We start from the raw sequence: 23,500 nt of genomic DNA, 5'->3' as shown, positions 1-23,500 counted from the left end.
AATGTCATATAATTATAATTACCGACCTGTCCATCTGAAAATCTAAAAGTTCGTATTTTTTTCAGGGGGGGGGGGGGGGGGGTGAAAATTGTAGTCGTTATTCATACTTTGCGTCTATTCACAACAACAACAACAACAACAACAACAACAACAACAACAAAAACAACAAAAAACCCCAAAACAAAACAAAAAAAAAAACAAAAAACAACGAACAAAAAAAAAGACAACAAAACAAAAAACAAACAAACAAACAAACAAATAAAAAAACCGAACAAAACTCATAACATCCGCCAGTCGGATATAGATAGAATGCGCTTGGCTAAGGAGTTCACAACATTGCCATCCGGAAGTATAACGGACCAACTCACAAACGCGGATGGCAAAAACAATAACAAAGGCCTGAGTGACGTCATCTGCATACTATCTATAGATAGTGTACTCTTGGCTAAGAAACTCACAGCATTGCCATCTGGAAGTAAAACGGACCAACGCACAAAACTGTGCGTAACCTTGAACGTTAATAGTCTGGTTAATACAGTTTTAGTGAGAATTACTCATAAACGTGGATGGCAAACAAAAAACAAACAAACAAACAAAAAACAAACAAACAAACAAAAAAAAAAAAAAAAAAAAAAAAAAAAAAAAAAAAAAAAAAAAAAAAAAAACCCAAAAAACAACAAACAAAGACCCGAGTGACGTCAATTTCGTCTTATCTATAATTATGACAGACCTGCCCAGTTGAAAATCTAAAAATTCGTATTTTTGGGAAGATACAAATTGTAGTCGCTACTGATACATAAATAAATAAATAAATAAATAAATAAATAAATAAATAAATAAATAAATAAATAAATAAATAAATAAATCCATCCGCCAGCCGGATATAAGGAACCAACACACAAAACTATAAGTAACCATAAACGTTTTTGTCTGGTTGGTACAATATATTGAGAACTACTCATAAGAATGGCTAGCTAAAAACAACAACAAAGAGGTGAGTGTCGGCAATTTTGTTCTATCTAAAACTGACTTTAAAAACCAATAATTTACTGTAAAAAAATTTAAAGAAAACTTCAAAATCCTTAGAATTGCAATGATCTATGTGCTCGAGGTCATTGGTCATATTGCAATGTTAAACTAGGCCCATAATTGTATTCGGATGTCAGACCTGCATATATGTCCACGACGGCCTAGACATAATACCGTTTTGAGGCGATATGTCACAGATATAAAGAAAAATAAATAGATAATCAAAACGACAAGAACGCTAATAATTCAAATTTATTTTTTTTAATTTACATTTTTTTTAAATTAATTAAAAAGCCTCAGTCAACAATAAATAAATAATAATAAATAAAGACTACATGGCGACTCTCATCACCCCCCCCCCCCCCCCCCCCCTCCCCCCTTCCCATATTTGCCCCTCCCAAGCCAGGCAGGCCTCCAACTTGAACAGCTTCCGGTTATTGACATGGCCTGATTTGACTCGACTCTTGGTGTGGTTGGTTGGTGACTGTTAAATCTATCAAACTGAATATTAATACAAAAACCATTCGGTGTGTATCTAGCCTAAATCTATCTTCCCTTTCCCGGTCGGTGTGCATGACTATCTTTTATATAACATTTCGCGGGTTCCACGGACGTACGTACGGGGGGAAAGTCGCTTTCCCTACACACTACACACTACACACCGCTGGTTTACTGAACAAAGTAATAAACAAAAATGAATATTATAATTAAAGCTTCAAGACCCCCCCGTTTGTATCGACGTGCATTCATTTGCAGATTGTTTTTAGATAGTGTCATTTGAGTGATCGTTTCTCATTGAATTCTATCAATCAGACTATAGATAAAGGGTTAAACATAGTTTTGTGTGTTGGTACCTATAGATAGTATGCGCATGGCTAAGAAGCTCATAACATTGCCATCCGGAAGTGTAACGGACCAACACACAAAACTATGTGTAACCATGAACTTTTATAGTCTGGATAACACCGTTTAGTGAGTACTACTCATAAACGTGGGGGCAAAAAACAATAACAAAGACGAGAGTGACGTCAACTGCATACTATCTATAGATAAAGGGTTAAACATAGTTTTGTGTGTTGGTACCTATAGATAGAATGCGCTTGGCCAGGAAGTTCACAACATTGCCATCCGGAAGTATAACGGACCAACACACAAACTCTGTGTAACCATGAACTTTTATAGTCTGGTTAATACAGTTTAGTGAGAACAACTCACAAACGCGGATGGCAAAAACAATAACAAAGGCCTGAGTGACGTCATCTTCGAAATATCTATATCCGGTGGCGGTTGTTGTGAGTTTTTTGTTAGCGACACGCATACAGAGCTGCCTACTTGAAATTTCAAAAACTCGTAGTTTCCAGGGGGGGGGGGGGGGGGGGGGGGGGGGGTTCCCTTTAACCCTCTCCTTACCAAACATAGGAAAATCGTCACATTCGTTACGATCCAACCAGCATTTTTATCATTCAGATTTCTTTTGTAAATCACACAATTTAAGTGAAAAAAAATTATTTTAGCTATAAAAAACGTGACAGTCTTTTGTAGAGTTAATTTTCCTGATCAATATTATGCATAGAATGTATTTGTTGCTTTTCTGTTTGAGTAAGAAAAAAACTATTTTTGTGTTGGTGGGTGTGAAATTTTGGGGGAAAATTCTGAAAATGGCTGGCTGGTAAGGGAAGGGTTAAATAACTTTAGAAATAAACAATTTGCCCTCTGCATGATCCAAAAATGCCCAAAAGTCTTGAATATAGGTTCTAAGGAACTAATCTTTCCTTTTCAACATGATTTGAGTAAACGAAACCTATGGCAGCTCTGTAGCTTGAGGCAAAAATTCGTATTTCTACGAATATTTCGTAGTACTAGGCAGGTGTACGCATAGCATCAATACCGGATAGAACCTCTCCCTTTAAACAAACGGTGGTGAGTAAGTAGCAGTAATATTCTTTTATTTATTATTTTACTTTCAGTTAATCCACAACCATCCATATACACCGTGTCGCTCGGTCAGTCGTGAGAAACGGGGTCAATTGGTACCTTTAGGAGGTCACGTCAGTGCTAAGAGCCTAACGCCAACAAGCTCCCAACGTAGTCAGTGTACATACACAGTACACATTCCATCTCGTGGGTAGGGCAATCAATATGCAGGCGATCAAATGTTATTATTATTATTATTATTATTATTATTATTATTATTATTATTATTATATTTTATTATTATTATTATTATTTATTGTTTGTTGTTGTTGTTGTTGTTGAGAAGAAGAAGAAGAAGAATAATAATAAAATAATAATAATAATAATAATAATAATAATAATAATAATAATAATAATAATAATAATAATAAATAATAATAATAATAATAATAATAATAGTAATAATAATAATAGAATAATAATAATAATAATAATAATAATGATGATGATGATGATGATGATGATGATGATGATGATGATGATTATAGCGCTATATAAGTTTTCAGCATTATTATTATTATTATTATGATGATGATGATGATGATGATGATGATGATGATGATAATAAGGCACTTCCAACTCGCACTTTCTATGTGGTACATGTATCTTTGAATGGTTTGGCACCAGACTCCACTCACTGTCAGCTTGGTCTACCCCGTCATAGCAGGTTATAGATGGGAATCCACATGTACTCTGGAAAAACCCATATTTAAAAATTTGGCCAGAAAACTTGTTCTTCAAATATCGATCGATTTAAATGACCCTCATATTGGCCAAAAAAAAAAAAAAAAACCTCTCAAACCTAGGACTAAAGAAAACTTCGCGAAGTCCCAGGTTGGAGTGGGTTTTTTTTTTTTCCAAGATGAGAGTCATTTAAATCGATCGATATTTGAATGGTGAGTTTTCTGGCCAAATTTTAAATATGGCGTTTACCAGAGTACGCCAGAATGGTCTACTCCTCTTCCTGACTGCCTCTAATTAATCGAGTCATAGGAGGTCATGCTGACTTCCCGCCCCCCGATCTTACTCATCAATAGAGACACACTAACACCCACACCTACATTTCATTCCAGACTCAGTTCTGACAGGAGTATACAGTACAGTCTGAGGGCTTCATGGGTACAGGTAGAGCAGAGGTGGCTACCTGTACTATCTCGTCCTACATGAAACGAGTTGATGTTGGCCAGGGATGACTCTTTGTAAAACGCTTTGAGGATGTTAAGTGGATATCTATATGAAAGCTCAGGGTTTTATTCAAATATTATTATTATTATTATTATTATTATTATTATTTATTATTATTATTATTATTATTATATTATTATTATTATTATTATATTATTATTATTATTTATTATTATTTAATAATTATTATTATTATTATATAATTATTATTATTATTATTATTATTATTATTATTATTATTATTATTATTATATATTATTTATTATTTTATTATTATTATATATTATTATTTTTTATTATTCCAATCAAGTCTGCATACGAGTCGGATGTCTTGTTGTTATGCTAGCCACCCTAAAAAGAATGTGTGCTGCTGTGTTGTAAAAATATCGCCAGCTCTGCATGCATCCAGCTAGCACAGGGCTAAATTCTTTCAGGTTGTCATTACTGGTCTTGATTTACGAGGGTGTGGTATGTGCAACAAGGATTTTAGAAGTTTATTGCCTGTGAGATAAGCACACAACTTTTCAACTATGTAGCTCCACCCAGTATCGCTTAAATCGGGGACAATAGACGGTCTATAGATAGTATGCAGATGACGTCACTCAGGCCTTTGTTATTGTTTTTGCCATCCGCGTTTGTGAGTTGTTCTCACTAAACTGTATTAACCAGACTATAAAAGTTCATGGTTACACAGAGTTTGTGTGTTGGTCCGTTATACTTCCGGATGGCAATGTTGTGAACTCCTTGGCCAAGCGCATTCTATCTATATAAGCCAAAGCAAAGGCGCTACTTATTGGGCAACAAATTAGAACGAAATTGACGTCACTCAGGTCTCTGTTATTGTTTTCAGCCATCCTTTTTTATGAGTAGTTCTCAATAAATTCTATCAATCAGATTATAAACGTTCAAGGGTAAACATTTTATATTTTGGTCCGTTAAATTTCTTAAATTGTTATGAGCTTTGTTAGCTGAGTGCACAGCATATATAGATAGAATGAAGTTGACGTCACTCAGGTCTTTATTATGGATTTTTGCCATCCGCGTTTATGAGTAATTCTCACTAAACTGTATTAACCAGGCAATGTTGTGAACTTCTTAGCCAAGCGCATACTATCTATATTAAAAAGATACAGAATAAGGTTGAGACCCTGACAAGAGCGTGTTCCAATAGTTCACGGGTCTAATGGGAGCGATCTATAGATAGTTCGAAGATGACGTCACTCAGGTCTTTGTTATTGTTTTTTGCCATCCGCGTTTATGAGTAATGCTCACTGAACTGTATTAACCTGACTATAAACGTTCATGGATACACACAGTTTTGTGTGTTGGTCCGTTATACTTCCGGATGGCAAGGTTATGAGCTTCTTAGCCAAGCGCATACTATCTATATTCCGGTTTTCGTCCAACCGAGTCATCGATCACATGATATGTTGCTGTCTCAGGATTGCATATTTCTTAATCAATGTAAACACGCTGCTTTGTTTATGAAAGTTGTAAACATACACATGTGCCAAGCTAAGCAAAATGGCCAATTGTGATGTTGGATAGTTCGAAAACTGTGAACACTTTTCACTATGCGGGTCACTTTGAGAACATTTTGCAATGTGACCAATGACCCCGAGCATATGGAAAGTTAATATAGATCAACCCCATTTGTAATTATGAGAGTGTAATGACCGCTGATCTTGTTGATTCATCAAGGGTTTATTTCTTTGTTTATATTTGTTTACTTATTAAATAATATATATTTTTAAAAAAATTATTTTGGTAATTAATCAAGGTGTGCGTGCATGCATGTATGCAGGTCTAACATCCGAACTCACACATGGGCCTAGTTTAACAGTTGTAATGGACAATAGTTTGCGTCATTTTTTTTTTTAAAGATTCCCATTACAACAATGAGCCCACAAGGAATTTGATAATCAGACCTGCCAATAAGTGCACGTCTTAATTAATCAATTTAAATATAAAATTTGATATAAAATCGAAATCGTAACACAAGAGGATCAAAATCAAATCACTCCAATTCCGCCACACCACATTAAAAAAAAACAAACAAAACACAATAAATAGCCCCACAAACAAACAAATAAACACACACACACACACACAAAAAGACTTTTTATATAGCGCAATTTCCACAAAATGTGTTCAAAGCGCTTTACAAAGGGCCCCTGACCAACAGCAACACCTAACATGTAGAACGAGACATAACGCCTGTTAGGCAATAATACAATTTTTTTTTTCCGACAGAGACAACGCTGTCGACGGCCAGGTACTCATTTTACACTTGAGTACGGTGAGGGAATGTGAGTAAAGAGTCTTTTCCAAGGACTCAACTATGCGCCGAGCGAGGCCCGAACCCAAAACCTTCCGATCCGAAAGCGAGTGTTAGACCACAGGACCACATAGCCGCATAAATAAACAAAAAGTTATATTCAAAACAAGAACAAAAGAAACTTCCACGCATGATAAAATATCTTTAAAAACATTAAAGAGAGCAGCCAACTCAGCTGTCACCGACAATCTGGTGATCAGTTGTTTGATCAGCCCACTGATCAGTTTGATCAGCCCAATCTCGAGTGGTGTGATCCACAGACAGTCTAGTGAGAGGGGAGGGGGGCTGTGGTTTGATCTGTGTGATCAGACCAGGGTTATGTCGTCTTTCTATTGTCATCTATCTTATGGTCTATTTGACGTAACTCCCACGTGTATGTGTGTGTGTGTGTGTGTGCATTGTGGGTTTGTCCGTGTGTGGGAGGGATGAAAGTGTGTGTGTGTGTGTGTGGGGGGGGGGGGGGGGGGGAGTAAACAGACGAGCACATGACGCAACTGCGGTACTCGTAAACGGAATTGTTGACCATGAATGCTGCCGTGTCATACCATGAACAAAATTGGCCAGAAAACTCGTCCTTCAAATAGATTCGATTACAATGACTTTCAAACTCGGTACTTCCTTTCTTCAATCAAGTCCCAGTTTTTTTAGTTTTTTGTTGCTGTTGTTTTTGGTTTGTTTTTTTTGTTTTTCTTATTTTTACAAGATGAGGGTCATTCCAATCGATATAATTTGAACACATTTTCTGGCCAAAATGTTTATTAAGTTTGGGTTATCTCCAACCCCCCCCCCCCCCCCCCCCCTCCAAGAGAATGAGCGTTTGTTGGACTTGCTTGGCGTCAGACAACTGAATGACTGAAAGTCTGAATGAAAGACACGGAGTCCTTTCCCGTTCCTTGGGCTATAAAATACTTCATGACAAACAAAAGGCAGTCATAATCACCCGTCGTCGAATTGACGAAATCGGCGACCTATTTATGTAAAGAATGTAATACCTACCCTAAGCAAAAACAACAGGACTCGGGGGTACTGAGAGAGCGAACCTACCCTCAAAACCAGAATTAGTACTTTACCAATATTTGATCAAGTCTGCACAATGATCTGTTGGTGTAAATGTACTGAAATGTACTGTATACTGCCGTACTCTGGAAAAATACATATTAAAAAATTTGGCCAAAAAAACTCGTCCTTCAAATATCGATCGATTTATATGACCCTCGGCTTGGCAAAAACTCTCAAAACCTGGGCCATAGGAAGATTTCGCGAAGTCCCAGATTTGAGAGTTTTTACAAAGATGAGGGTCATTTAAATCGATCGATATTTGAAGGAGGAATTTTCTGGTCAAATTTTTAAAAATGGGTTTTTCCAGAGTACGGCGGTATATGTACCATCTAAAACAAAAACAAAAAGGAGAAAATGTGGGGAGAGGGTGGGGCGGGGGGATTCTTGAAATAGTTAAAAAAAAACAAACCCGCACAAAATCAGTATCCAGAGCCGTGAGAACTGGTTTTTAAATCTATTTGATTTCTCTCACATTCCCAACACACATACAAACACCCGTATACACATTATAGACACACACATAATACGCACAACACTACAGAGACGTATGCACGAACGCACACATACACACACACACACACACACACACACACACACACAAAACATATTATTTTGATCTCTTTCGAAGCTGTTATATTCATTACTTTTTACGGCTATGAGGTCTAGTGCTATGACAATCGCTTTCGGATCGAACGGTCCTGGGTTAGAGCCTCGCTCGGCGCATAGTCGAGTCCTTGGAAAAGACTCTTTACTCGCATTCTCTCATCATACAGGTGTAAAATGAGTACATGGCCGTTAACAGCGTTGTCTCGGGGGGGGGGGGGGGGGGGGGGGGGGAATGTAATATCGTCTAACAGGGCATTCCGATCCTAAAGCGAGTTTCACACCACTAGACCACATAGCCGCACTCTTAGGACTTTGGAGCGTTTATTGATCATGCAGAGGGCAAATTATAATTTGTAAAGCTATTTATTATTAGTGTGCCCCTCTCCTCTCTCTCTCTCTCTCTCTCTCTCTCTCTCTCTCTCTCTCTGTCTCTCTCTCTATCTCTCTCTCTCTCTCTCTCTCTCTCTCTCTCTCTCTCTCTCTCTCTCTCTCTCTCTCTCTCTCTCTCTCTCTCTCTCCCATAAACATTTATGGCAACAACAAAAACGATAACAAAGACCTGAGTGACGTCAACTTCGATCTATCTATAATGTACGTTCTCTGCTGCTATAGTCCACACTGCCGACTTGAAATTTAAAAAATTCGTAGTTTCCGTGGAAAAAAATAGATAATTCACTTTAAATAGCTTTAGAGATAAACAACTTGCCCTCAGCATAATCCAAAAATGGTCCAAAGTCCTGAATATAGTTTTTAAGGACCCAAACCTTCCTTCTTAACAAGATTTATTGAGTCAAAGAGACGAATGCAGTTTTGTAGCTGGAGCCAAAAATTCGTATTTCTACGTATTTTTCGTAGTACTAGGCAGGTCTCTATAATATTATAGATAGTATGCAGATGACGTCACTCAGGCCTTTGTTATTGTTTTTGCCATCCGCGTTTGTGAGTTGTTCTCACTAAACAGACTATAAAAGTTCATGGTTACACAGAGTTTGTTTTTGGTCCGTTATACTTCCGGATGACAATTTTGTTGTGAACTCCTTGGCAGAGCGCATTCTATCTATAGATAGTTCGATGATGACGTCACTCAGGTCTTTGTTATTGTTTTTTGCCATCCGCGTTTATGAGTAATGCTCACTGAACTGTATTAACCCGACTATAGATAGTATGCAGATGACGTCACTCAGGTCTTTGTTATTGTTTTTGCCATCCGTGTTTGTGAGTTGTTCTCACTAAACTGTATTAACCAGACTATAAAAGTTAATGGTTACACATAGTTTGTGTGTTGGTCCGTTATACTTCCGGATGGCAATGTTGTGAACTCCTTGGCCAAGCGCATTCTATCTATAAACGTACATGGATGCACACAGTTTTGTGTGTTGGTCCGTTATACTTCCGGATGGCAATGTTATGAGCTTCTTAGCCAAGCGCATACTATCTATACTACATAGCATGGACAAAATGGCCAATCCTTTTGAGACCGGGAGTTTCACGACCATCGCACGCTTGTTTATTACAAATGAACTTGTTATAAATAACAATATCAAATTGAATGTAAGGTTCAATTTAATTTACGAAAATAGATAGAATGGGCGTTTCGGGTTTCCCCTTTATCAACAAACAGGATTAATGAAACACAACTTTATAGATGAATGAGATGATGTGTTTGTGGCGTTGTTAAGATGTTAAGATCTCATGCATCTGTTTGTCGATAAAGGGGAAACCCGAAACGTCCATTCTATGTCTAGTGGTGGTGGTGGTTGATGATGATGATGTGGTGGTGGTGGTGGTTCTTGTAGCAGTCGTGATAATGCGATGGCGGTGGTTGTAGTAGCAGTGGTAGTGATAATGATGTGGTGTTGTGGTTGTAGTAGTAGAGGTAGTGATGATGATGTGGTGGTGGCGGTTGTAGTAGTAGTGCTAGAGATGATTTAGTGGTGGTGGTTGTGGTAGTGATGATGATGTGGTTGTAGTAGTAGTGGTAGTGATGATGATGTGGTGGTGGTGGTGGTATCAGTAGTAGTGGTAGTGATGATGGTTGTAGTAGTAGTGATGATATGGTGGTTGGTGGGGGGGGGGGGGGGGGTATCCTTGGAACAAATTGACCTCACCGGAATTTGACGGACTTTTGTTGCTCCAGACCGGAGTTTCTTCCGGTGAAACCGGAGTTTTGGCATCACTGCACAATGTCATTTACTTCTTCGAGCTTCGAGCAGCAACATTTATGTTATCCAGCATTCTTCAAATGAACTTGGGGAGTTAATGGCCATCTGATAAATATGGGGCCATCATTTAACGTCAAGACAGGCAATTCAATTCACACGAGGCGTATAGAGGGGATTAACGGATTAACATAAAAGGGAACTGTTCACCCGGCCCTGGGGTTTGTATATAAAAATGAATTTCATGCTTCACTTATAGAAAGTATGCGCTTGGCTTAGAAGCTCACAACATTGCCACCCGGAAGAATAACGGACGCACCAACACTAAAAACTATGTGTAACCTTAAACGTTTATAGTCTGGTTAATACAGTTTAGTGAGAAATACTCACAAACATGAGTGGCAAAAAACAATAGATAGTATGCGCTTGGCTATGAAGCTCATAACATTGCCATCCGGAAGTATAACGGACCAACACACAAAACTGTGTGTAACCATGAACGTTTATAGCCAGGTTAATTTTGTTTAATGAGTATTACTCACAAACGCGGATGGCAAAAAAACAATAACAAAGACCGGAGTGACGTCAACTTTGATTTATCTTTAAATAGTATGCACTTAGCTAAGGCGTTCACAACATTGCCATCCGGAAGTGAAACTGGCCAACACACAAAACTGTGTGTGACCTTGAAGGTTTATAGTCTGGTTAATACAGTTTAGTGAGAAGTACTCATGAACGCGGATGGCAAAATATAATAACAAAGACATGAGTGACGTCATCTTCGAACTATCTATAGCAAAGGCCTGAATGACGTCTCTTCGTTCTATCTATAACATCTAAATGGGAGCGATCTGTTTTCATGTTTTCGTCCAACCGAGTCATCAATCACATGATTTGTTACTGACCAACGATTGGATACTTCTTAACAAATGTAAACAAGCTGCTTTGTTTATGAAAGTTGTAAACATACCCATGTGCAAAGCTAAAAAAAATGACCAATCGGGATGTTAGATATTTCATAAGCTGTGAACACTTCACTATTCAGGTCATTTTGAGCACATTTAATTTTGCAATGTGACAAATGACATCGAGCACATGGAAAGGTTATATAGATAATATGTGCTTGGCTAAGAAGCTCAAAACATTGCCATCCGGAAGTATAACGGACCAACACACAAAAGTCTGTGTAACCATGAACTTTTATAGTGTGGATAATGCAGTTAAGTAAGAATTACTCATTAAAAGCGGAGGGCAAAAAAAAAAAAACAATCACAAAGACCCGAGTGACGTCAACTTCGTTCTATCTATAGACAAGACCGTTATAAATGACCAGCAATTTCACGACAATCGCACGCTTGTTATTGTCATGAACTTATGGCCATCTGATATGAGGCCGCCATTTAACACCAGACAGGCAATTCGATTTACTGGAGTCGTAGAGAGGGGATTATCGGATTAACTTTAGGGCACTTTTCACCCGGCCCCGTGTTGTTGAGATCTCAAGAGCTGCTTGGAGTTTGATAAGAATCAGCTGTTCGGTGAAAATAACAATAGCGGAAAGAAGGAACAACTTGTTAGCACGCGTGACTTAAGGAAATGGCGCTGATTGTGTGCTCTGTGACTTGGTTAATCTTTGAGGGAACTGATGTAATATCAATCTCTCTCTCTCTCTCTCTCTCTCTCTCTCTCTCTCTCTCTCTCTCTCTCTCTCTCTCTCTCTCTCTCTCTCTCTCTCTCTCTCTCCCTCTCTTTCTCTCTCTGTATTATATGTGAGTGAGTGTGCGTGTGTATGTGTGTTTCTCTCTCTCTCTCTCTCTCTCTCTCTCTCTCTCTCTCTCTCTCTCTCTCTCTCTCTCTCTGAGTCTCTCAACTTTCATTTTCAATAAGTTTTAATGACCGATAAGCTCATGAGGTTCTGAAATAGGATTCAATAGTCGTAACGTCACTTCCTTCCTAATGACGCATGTAACTTAGCAACACTGGCTCTAAACTATCGGAACAATGGCGGACGCCCGTATGAAATATTTCTCCGTCGAGCATAAAAGCGTATCCAGAGGGGAAAAAAACACATAAATTTGATCATGTTTTGACTTTTAAACATTCTGGTCACAAGACATATGAAAAGTTCTAGCCAGCTTGAAGAATAAAATGATTTTCTTTATTTAGAACCAAGATGGTCGCCGTTGCCGAGTGGCGTGAGATCAGACTACTGAATCCAATTGGAGCCCAAATTTCGTATTTCTACGAATTTTTCGTAGTAGTAGACAGGTCTACTGTCATGTGCATCAGTGAGGCACTAAGCTCGAGTGAAACGCACAGCGTCAACTCAAGAGTACTCTTATAAATAGTATGCGCTTGGCTAAGAAGCTCACAACATTGCCATCAGGAAGTAATACGGACCCCCACACAAAGCTCTGTGTAACCATGAACATTTATAGACTGGTTTAATACAGTTTAGTCAGAATTATTCATAAACCCGGATGGCAAAACACAATATCAAAGTCAAAGACCCAAGTGACGTCAACCTCATTCTATCTATAGATAGTTCGAAGATGACGTCGCTCAGGTCTTTGTTAATGTTTTTGCCATCCGTGTTTGTGAGTTGTTCTCACTAAACTGTATTAACCAGACTATAAAAGTTAATGGTTACACATAGTTTGTGTGTTGGTCCGTTATACTTCCGGATAGCAATGTTGTGAACTCCTTGGCCAAGCGCATTCTATCTATAAACGTACATGGATGCACACAGTTTTGTGTGTTGGTCCGTTATACTTCCGGATGGCAATGTTATGAGCTTCTTAGCCAAGCGCATACTATCTATACTACATAGCATGGACAAAATGGCCAATCCTTTTTGAGACCGGGAGTTTCACGACCATCGCACGCTTGTTTATTACAAATGAACTTGTTATAAATAACAATATCAAATTGAATGTAAGGTTCAATTTAATTTACGAAAATAGATAGAATGGGCGTTTCGGGTTTCCCCTTTATCAACAAACAGGATTAATGAAACACAACTTTATAGATGAATGAGATGATGTGTTTGTGGCGTTGTTAAGATGTTAAGATCTCATTCATCTGTTTGTTGATAAAGGGGAAACCCGAAACCTCCATTCTATGTCTAGTGGTGGTGGTGGTTGATGATGATGATGTGGTGGTGGTGGTGGTTCTAGTAGTAGTCGTGATAATGCGGTGGCGCTGGTTGTAGTTAGCAGTGGTAGTGATAATGATGTGGTGTTGTGGTTGTAGTAGTAGAGGTAGTGATGATGATGTGGTGGTGGCGGTTGTAGTAGTAGTGCTAGAGATGATTTAGTGGTGGTGGTTGTGGTAGTGATGATGATGTGGTTGTAGTAGTAGTGGTAGTGATGATGATGTGGTGGTGGTGGTGGTATCAGTAGTAGTGGTAGTGATGATGGTTGTAGTAGTAGTGATGATATGGTGGTTGGTGGGGGGGGGGGGGGGGTATCCTTGGAACAAATTGACCTCACCGGAATTTGACGGACTTTTGTTGCTCCAGACCGGAGTTTCTTCCGGTGAAACCGGAGTTTTGGCATCACTGCACAATGTCATTTACTTCTTCGAGCTTCGAGCAGCAACATTTATGTTATCCAGCATTCTTCAAATGAACTTGGGGAGTTAATGGCCATCTGATAAATATGGGGTCACCATTTAACGCCAAGACAGGCAATTCAATTCACACGAGGCGTAGAGAGGGGATTAACGGATTAACATAAAAGGGAATTTTTTTTGCCATCCGTGTTTGTGAGTTGTTCTCACTAAACTGTATTAACCAGACTATAAACGATCATGGTTACACACAGTTTTGTGTCTTAGTCCGTTATACATCCGGATGGCAATGTTGTGAACTTCTTAGCCAAGTGCATACTATCTATGGATGTCGTTGGCAACGTACGAACCAAAGATTAGTGAGAAGGGAGGGGAGTCTGTGGTACGAACTGTCCAATGTCACCGAGATCTATGACGTAACACATGTGTGTACCTTGTAACTTATTAAGTATGTGTACCTTATTAATAACACTGACCGTTGTCATGTTATTTACCCTACCCCCGCTATCTTACACCGACTTACACGCTGACCCATACATGTGTAACGGTACCTCCTCCCCCCCCCCCCAACCCCAACCCCCTTCTTCAATCTAATCTACTACAATCTACACGAAATGGTCACTGGGTCACTATGTTAGTCGGCACTCCAAAACAATTAATTACTTATTCCGGCTGCCATCGAGACTGCTCGCGAGAACGTGCCTAGTACATTGTTATAACATTACACGCAACGCAGCCCTTCACTTTGAAGTTTAGAAGAGACACCAGAGTAACCAGCCTCAAAAGGGCCATAGTCAACATATGTACATATTATACAGGTCTGACATGCGAATTCAATTATGGGCCTAGTCTAACATTGTTGACAATATTTTGAGCCATTAAAAAAAAAATGTTTTTGAGATTTCCACTAGTAATGTCTTGTGGTATTAAAACTATAGTTTAAAAAAACAACTTTTAATTTACGCCAGCCTAATAGTGTGTGCGCGAGCGCGTGTGTCCGTCTTCTCTCTCTTTCACACACACACACACACACACACAGAGTTCCATCCTTCTCTCTCTCTCTCTCTCTCTCTCTCTCTCTCTCTCTCTCTCTCTCTCTCTCTCTTTCTTGGTCTCTCTCTCTCTCTCTCTCTCTCTCTCTCTTTCTTGGTCTCTCTCTCTCTCTCTCTCTCTCTCTCTCTCTCTCTCTCTGTCTAGGGGGGGGGGGGGGGGGGGGGAGAGAGAGTGAAGAGGCAGACACCATAAAAACAATTTTAACAAAGCTAAAACCAAATTCCAGACGCAACATCATATGCCTGATTGAGCTCCCTTTGCCTTGGACTCCACTACCGCCACCACCATAATAACATACCGATGTTTTATAAAGTATTTTATGAATGACTCAAGTTCTTTTCCCTATTTTTTATATTTTTTCTTCAAGACGCGCCAACATATTTTTTTTTTTAATGAATGCGTTATAGCCTAATACATTCTACACGCTTGAAATCCACCCTACCGTGACCTTCCGTAGATTATAATGTTGCACAGTTGGCAGAATTTCATAAAATTAAAGAACCCCCTCCCCAGCTAAATTATACATTTACCGCCGGTTTTCGTCATCATTAACCATGACTTTTGATCGCCTGACAAGCACAAAGACACCCGTGCAAAAAATATTACGTACCAACTAAGTGTAATGGCAGACTTCAATTAAGGATATGCGTTTAGGTAAAATACTCACAAGATTCACCAACGGGATATAACTATAACGTACCGATACACAAAAATTAAATTTGCGTGTAATCTTGAACGTTTAAAGTCTGAATGACAAAATAGATGCTCTGCGGTTTCGGGCTCTTGACCACATCTCATCGGGAACATGTTGGACAGGTGGACAAGTCCCCACTGATGAAGTGAGCGTGCCGTTAAAGCAGGTTCTCGACCGAAGCCGATTGGCCGAAGGCAGCAGCTTCTAATGGTGCTCACACTATTATGTTATGACGATCGACCCAATCAGCAAATTCTTCACCGCATTCGTGCACCGTTGCAAGCCCGACCGGAAGCTTCGTCACACACACCGTTCAACTAGATGCTCTGCGGTTTCGGGTTCTATCCCACATCGGGTACATGTTGGACAGGTGGATAGTCCCCATTGAATAAGCGATTTTGCCATGAGGCAGGTTCTCGACCGAAGCCGATTCGCTACCACCCAGTGTCTCCTCTTACGGGTGGAGAAGCCTGGTAATTTCTCACTTAGTTTAGAGGAATGTATGTCCCCGCCCCCTCGAGGGATTGAATTTGTCCAAACCGACTTCCATCTCGTATATGCATCTCTGTTCGTAGTCAGGGAAGCTGCGTACTGAGGGTAGCGGGACTTATTTCGGGGCGCCATCCATAATGCGTTTGAGAGGGGTATCCCCATTCCCTCTCTCTTTGATCTTATTAAGCCAGTTTACCGTAATCGTCTCCCTCCGGACATCAGGGGGGGGGGGGGGGGGGGGGGGGTGGATTGTTGCCAGTATTGGGCCCCACTCTCTAGTTTGTTTTTGTTTTTTAAGGGTTTTACGGCGCTTGCAACACATTTAGGTCATATCAGCGCCAGTAAAGAGGAAGAAAATGAGATAGCAAATAGTTATAGAATTATAATTAAAGCACCCAAGAGAAAGTAAGACAGAGGTGAACTTGGAACAAATAGGGATCAGATGTAGATTCCAAGAGCATACAACCCATGTACTTAGTCTGAAATCACTTATAAGTCTCATTCGGACACAAGCACACAATCCAATAAAGAGAAATACACTCGAATGCTTACATTATACATAATACAAAAATAACAAATAATACATAACATGATTTACAAGGAAAAAAATATCATCTCCCAAAACAATAATTATGCATTTGACTGTTTCCCTCTCAGCCAGGACTCCGGCCAGGGCAAGAACAAAACCAAGTAATCTCATTCCAAGACAAAGACAGAAAGCATGTTGGAAAACAGACATAAGGGGATAGAAGACACAGTATGTACCTCCCTGCCCCCTATGGGAGGTCAGGAACCCCACCCAGCTCTAGGCGTTGTTGTCGAAGCGAGAGTCCTACCACTAGACCACACAGAGCCGCCAGTAGGCATGATGTAACGGCAACCCTTTAGATTCTGACAAGCATTGTCTAGCTATTTTTTCTTTTCTCTCTCTCTACTTCTTGAGATATATTATTGTCAACATAATAAGAAACTACACCGAGGAACAATTTTGGACGAAAAAACACACATAAAATGCAATGTTATAGAACGGACGCAGCCAAGCGTGAAACGCGCCGATTACATCAAAAGCCTTTCGCAGACATTGCAATCCGAGAAACGAATCGTTCGATTAAAGGAAAATAAAACATAAATAAAGCCTGTTAGTCTGAAAAGGTCCGTTTAATTCCAATCCATTGAATCGCGCGTGTGATTTACAATGTTACAATAAGTGTTTCTTTGTTCCGACTATGAGGATATTCATAATATATATCAATTATTCCGCCCTCTCCTTAAATAGTAACGCGTAATGATATCATGTTTACAATAATAATTTGTGACCGACGTCAAATTACCAAGTGTAAGTACAAAGTGTACTAAAAATCAGATTATTCTTTTTAGAAGATTCATTTTAGTGATTTTGAAGATGTCTTTTATTCAAATATGACGAAATAGGAATCGACAGAGGGGTAGAATAAATGATTTCTTACACTCTCGCATTTTGGAATTCGAACTTTGTACCCAACGCGCACTCGCAAGCTCGTGCAGCGGTTGGTAACCATTTCCGGAATTTCCAAAAATCAAGAGTGCAAGAATAGTATGTTATTCAATAATGTATGCTGTCACTGTCATTTCAATTTGTCATAGTCGAGCAGCAGCTGTGATTTTGAAGTTCATTAATATAAGACTCGACAACACCAAGTACTTTGTAACTTGATGCAAATATCCTTAAGGCGCTGCAATCAACGCTTCTATAAGGAAAACAAACAAACAACATGACACAAAATAAACCCGAAGTATAGTTAGAGAGAGAGAGAGAGAGAGAGAGAGAGAGAGAGAGAGAGGGGGGGGGGAGAGAGAGGGGGGGAGAGAGGAGAGAGTGGGGGGGGGGGGAGAAAGAGAGAGGGGGGAGAGAGAGAGACAGAGGGAGAAAGAGAGAGAGAGAATGGGGGGAGGGGGGGGGGGGAAAGAGAGAATTATCCTGAATTGCCGTACTCTGGAAAAACAAGTAATTAAAAATTTGGCCAGAAAACTCGTCCTTCAAATATCGATCGATTTGAATTTAATTTAAATGCTTCAAAAAACAAAAACAAAAACAAAACTTAGAAAGTCTTGATATACCACCGCAAACAATAGGCTTCAACAGTCGTGACGTCTCCCTCGTAATGACGCATAGTAACTTAGTAACTGGTTCTAAACTATCGGAACAATGGCGGACGCGCTTTTGAAATACTTCTCCGACGAGCATAAAAGTGTATCCAGAGGAGAAAAAACATTATAAATCTGATCCTGTTTTGACTTTTATACATTCTGATCACATGACATGTGAAAAAGTTCTAGCCAGCATGAAGAATAAAAAGTACCGATTTTCTTTGTTTAGCAACAAGCTGCTGGTTGCTGGGCGGACGTGACATCAGACTATTGAATCCTATTACGTCGAGCAATCGGAATCTATTGGCCAGAGACAATTACAAATACTGATCCCTATGAAAGAACAAGGGTCCAACGCCTGAGTACAATAATAAAAGAACAGAGATGGAGGCTATTTGGCTATTTGGAATATTTCCTTCATGGCAACAAATGTGTAAGGAGACCACCAACATCAATAGTGACTACCCTGAACCAGGATCTCTCAACATATCAGAAATTTCTGGATTCAGTTGAGGCCGAATTAATCCCTGAAGAATTAAGAAATATTGCAGTGCCCTCCGTACTAAAGTCACAACAAGATGTTGACAGCCCCAAAACTCTGGCCCAGGACCGTGACCAAAGGACAACATGGATGGAGAGAGCAGAGCAGCTATACTCATCGACTATGACTGAATCGCACAATTCTCAGCAAGCGTCATTCGGACTGCGAGGCTTACCACTACTACTACATCTTGGCAAAACCCTTCAAGCTTGGGACTTCCGCGAAGTCTCCCTTGAGTCCCAGGTTTGAGAGTTTTTGTAAAAATGATTAGCTTTTAGAGAGATCGATAATTGAAGGACAAGTTTTCTGGCCAAATTTTAATGACTTGTTTTTCCAGAGTACAACATTTAACTGGTTTAAAATCATTGAATTCAAAGCGTGATTTCTTTAAAATAAATTAAAATTAAAACAAAATAAAATCAGCTATACAATTTGTAAACGTCTGACTGGGTAAGGTTTTCGTTAACTCAAAGATGAGTACAACATGGCGTGTTCCCTTATCTCGTCAATGGCGTGAGAATTTTTTTCTTCTTTCTTCTTTTTTGATAAAAACAGACAGCAAGCCAGATAACGTTTGAGCCTAGGGGTGGAGGGGGAGGGGGGGGGGGGGGGCAGAGCTTGACAATAATTATTAAATCTGCACACACTCGCATTCGTTTACACCCAAACTGAGGGAGCAACAACATCCCCCCTAAGCACAACGATGTGTGGTGGAAAGTTGACCTAGTTTCTAGTCCGCTGCTCACCATGTCTTCGAATCTTCGAGTCTACACACTTGTCTTTTTCACTTAAATTAACACATCTGTTGCAACAAAGAAGGTGATGAATAATAAATATGAATATCCAGACTTGCCAAACAATCTCAACCATTTGAAAATATTTAACATATTTTTATTCCTAAGTTATGCTAATTTTCTCATATTTTTACACCCCAACAAATCATATAATTTTCAACACGTGCAACCATCCAAAATTTCAAATTTAACATCCGCTGAATTTATGGAGACTTATCAACCTTGTAGAGAGTAGGAAAATCCTGCAATCCCAAATGACAATAATATGTCTGGTTACTCAGTTTCTCATCTACGTGGAGACAATATTTAATGACCTTCATCTAGACCTGTCTATTTTAAAAGCTAAAATTCGTCGTTTTTATGAGACAAAAATTTTATAGCTTTAGTAAATTCTAGAGATTTAACAATTTACCCTCACAATGATTACACAACACTTCAAAATCCTTAATATTGTGCACTCTGGCATCAACTTTCCTTTTCAAAAAGATTTAATGACATAGATATTCACGAAGTTCTGAAATTGGAGCCAAATTTTCGTAATTGTACGAATTTTTCGAAGTAGTAGGCAGGTCTGCCTTCATATATTCCACTTTTATCATTTTCCCATCTTTTGTTACAAACTGTTGACTTTTTGCATTTATCATATTTTCATCAACAATCCCATATTATCATATTTTGGACGTAAAAGCGTATTAAAATACGAGAAATCATACTGATTGGCTAGCCTGGAATACCTTGAGTAAACTGACTTTCAAAAAATATAATTTATATCCCTTTGGTTTGAGGGGAAAACTATTTTAAAGGCTTCGATGTTAAAACTCAGGACATGGTACTGTCGACTGAAACACCTCAAGTATGGTGCACTTAAAATGGGAGCGATCCATATTCATGTTTTCGTCCAACCAAGTAATCAATCACATAATTTGTTGCTGTCCAACGATTGGATATTTCTTTAAAAATGTAAACACGCTGCTTTGTTTATGAATGCTGTAAACATATATCATACCAATTGGTTGATTAAATACTGGCATGCGCTCTATCTTGCCAAAATGACAAGGAAACTGTGCCCTCATGTGATCCAAGCGTGTTCGCTTTCATGCTATGGATAGAAATAGGCGCTGATCTCGATTCACGGATATCGCACTATGAAACCCAATGGCATAATTTCCGATGACCCTCGGAAGAGCAAGGAATTCGTTAATAGCCTCAGAATCCAGTTTTGACCTACATAGCGGAAACGCAAGTAGAGAAACAAGAAAGTTTGTTTTTAATAGTGCTACACATTAAGGTCATATCAGCGCCAGTCAAAAGGAAGAAAACGGGATAGTAAAAGGTTCTAGAATTACAATTAAAGCACCCAAGAAAAAGTAAGACAAATGTGAATTAGTTGAAATAGGGAACAGATGCAGATTCCAAGAACACACTATCAGTGTACTTAGTTTGAAATCACCTAAATGTCTCATCCAGACCCACGCACAGGTCCCCGGCAAGAGGAACACACTCAAATGTTTACGAATCATACATATGTAAAACAAAAAATAATACAATGCATATCAGAGAGATGATTTACAAGACAAAGAATATCTCCCAAAATTCTAACTTATACATCTGACTGTTTCTCTCCCAGGCAGGGTATCCGGCCAAGGTCAGGACAAAACCAAGTAATCTAATTCCAAGACAAAGACAGAAAGCCAGTTGAAAAACAGATATAGGGGGATAGAAGACACAGCAAGTGACTCCCTACCCACTGTGGGAGTCAGGAACCCCATCCAGGGAACAAGAAATGATTTAGGACGAAACGATCTATTACCATTGAGAGAATATATTGCATACCATGAATATATCACATGTGATTAATATTATAATAATCATATCTGAAGTAATAAAGGATCATTATTTGAAATATAATGAAATTGAATTGAAAAGACCATTATTATGATTGTTACCCATTTGTCTATATGTCGATGTTTGTATATTTGTTTGTTTTGTTTGGCGCAATATAATATAGTATTTAGTATACAAGAATGAGTTGGACGTCCAGCTTAAACGTTTAACACACATTATCTATTTACATCCCAGATATAAAATGCGAACCCTATTGCAGTTCTTGGGTTACCAAGTTCTTAGACGACATTGTAACCCGTTCGTTACCCGTTAATCCATTTTATCCATGAAATGAGATGCGTCTACAGGTAAAAAAATGAGTCTATTCTATAATATAACATGCATGATATAGAAACAGATCTTCAAAAGATAAACAGGTGTCAAGAATTCATCATTCACAATGAAAAACAAAACAAACAAAAACAAACAAGAACGATAAAATTGAAAATTTAAAAAAAAGAAAAAAAGGAAAGAAAACAGAATAATATTCCCTTTATTCAGCACATAGAGGAAATGTGTCTTTAGGGTCAATTTCAAAGGAAGACTGGAATAACCCAGGCGTCAGTCGCAGTGCAGCGCCCGCAAACTAAGCTAGGGCGAGGTGACTTGCTCAGTGCAGCGCAGCGGGTATTCGAACTCGGTACCACGCTGGCTATAATATCAGGTTTTGGGCGTAAAACACAAACCTTCTTGCCAATCTCCGAGCTATATTTCTGTCACACCCTCTGGAAAAAAACACGTATTTAAAATTGTGGCCAGAAAACTCGTCCTTCAAATATCGACCGATTTAAATGACCGTCACCTTGGCAAAAACTCTCAAACCTGGGACTTAAAGGAAGACCTCGCTGAGTCCCAGGTTTTAGAGTTGTTTGCCAGAATGAGGACCATTTAAATTGATCGATAATAATTTGAAGGACGAGTTTTCATACCAAACTTTTAAATACATGGTTGGTTTGTTGTTGTTGTTTTGTTTTTTCTTTATGTTTTGTTTTTTTGTTTTTTGTTTTTTGTTTTTTCTTCACAGAATACGGCAGTCAACTATGTAAAACCTCCTAAACGCCGAACCCTCTTCACAAGTTGTGCTACTCTTGACTCAATCGACCTCTAGTAGGTCCACGACGCCAGAGTTGTTATCGTCACTACTAATCTCAATAGTACGACGAAATTGGATTCAAATTAATAGAACAATAATAATATGAAGAAAATAGAAAATAATCCCCCCCCCATGCTAAAAATAAAAAAGAAGAGAGAGAGAGAGAGAGAGAGAGAGAGAGAGAGAGAGAGAGAGAGAGAGAGAAAGAGAGAGACAGAAAGAGACAGATGGAGATAGATATAGATAGAAGATGATAGAAGATAGATGATAGATGATAGATAGATAGATAGATAGATGAGAGTAGATAGAGAGAGATGATAGAGAGAGAGAAGAGGAGAGAGAGAGAGAGAGAGAGAGAGAGAGAGAGAGAGGAGAGAGAGAGAGAGAGAGAGAGGAGAGAGAGAGAGGAGAGGAGAGAGAGGACAGAGGAGAGAGAGAGAGAGAGAGAGGAGAGAGGGACAGAGAGAGAGAGAGAGGGACAGGAGAGAGAGAGAGAGAGAGAGAGAGAGAGAGAGAGGACGAGAGAGAGAGAGAGAGAGAGAGAGAGAGAGAGGAGACAGAGAGAGAGAGGAGAGGAGAGGAAGGAGAGAGAGAGAGAGAGAGAGAGAGAGAGAGAGAGCGAGAGAGAGAGAGAGAGAGAGAGAGAGAGGGAGAGAGACAAAAGTCCTACTCACCGAGAGTGTGTAGTTCTGTAAAGTTGATCCGTAAATTGGTCAGTTTGAGCAAATCTTGGACAGCCTCACTGTATGGGTCAGGGATTGGAATGAAGGGGGGCAGCACACGGAAAATGACCTGCACGACAAGGAAAAACAAATCAACAACAAAAATAAACATGACGCAAAATGGACGTATAAATTAGATAGTTTTTTCAGGGCCATTCGGCCAATGGAGTCGGGATTTAT

The 23,500-nt window shown here is 39.1% G+C and overlaps 1 protein-coding gene across 1 annotated transcript in view; it reads right to left on the bottom strand.

The window, feature by feature from the left end:
• The window catches only part of LOC144974757 (laminin subunit beta-1-like), a 116,169-nt gene that overhangs the window by 42,713 nt on the left and 49,956 nt on the right, over positions 1–23,500 (bottom strand). The window contains exon 4 of the mRNA XM_078917986.1: positions 23,273–23,390. Within this exon, the coding sequence (XP_078774112.1) occupies positions 23,273–23,390 (118 nt within the window). The remainder of the gene's footprint in view (positions 1–23,272; positions 23,391–23,500) is intronic.

The sequence above is a fragment of the Berghia stephanieae genome, chromosome 6, assembly GCF_034508935.2.
Source record: "Berghia stephanieae isolate SIO BIC M18660-M18661 chromosome 6, UCSD_Bste_1.3, whole genome shotgun sequence".
NCBI classification, from domain to species: Eukaryota; Metazoa; Mollusca; class Gastropoda; order Nudibranchia; family Aeolidiidae; genus Berghia; species Berghia stephanieae.
Note: the sequence above shows the minus strand (reverse complement) of the source record. Positions and strands in the feature narration are given on the sequence as shown.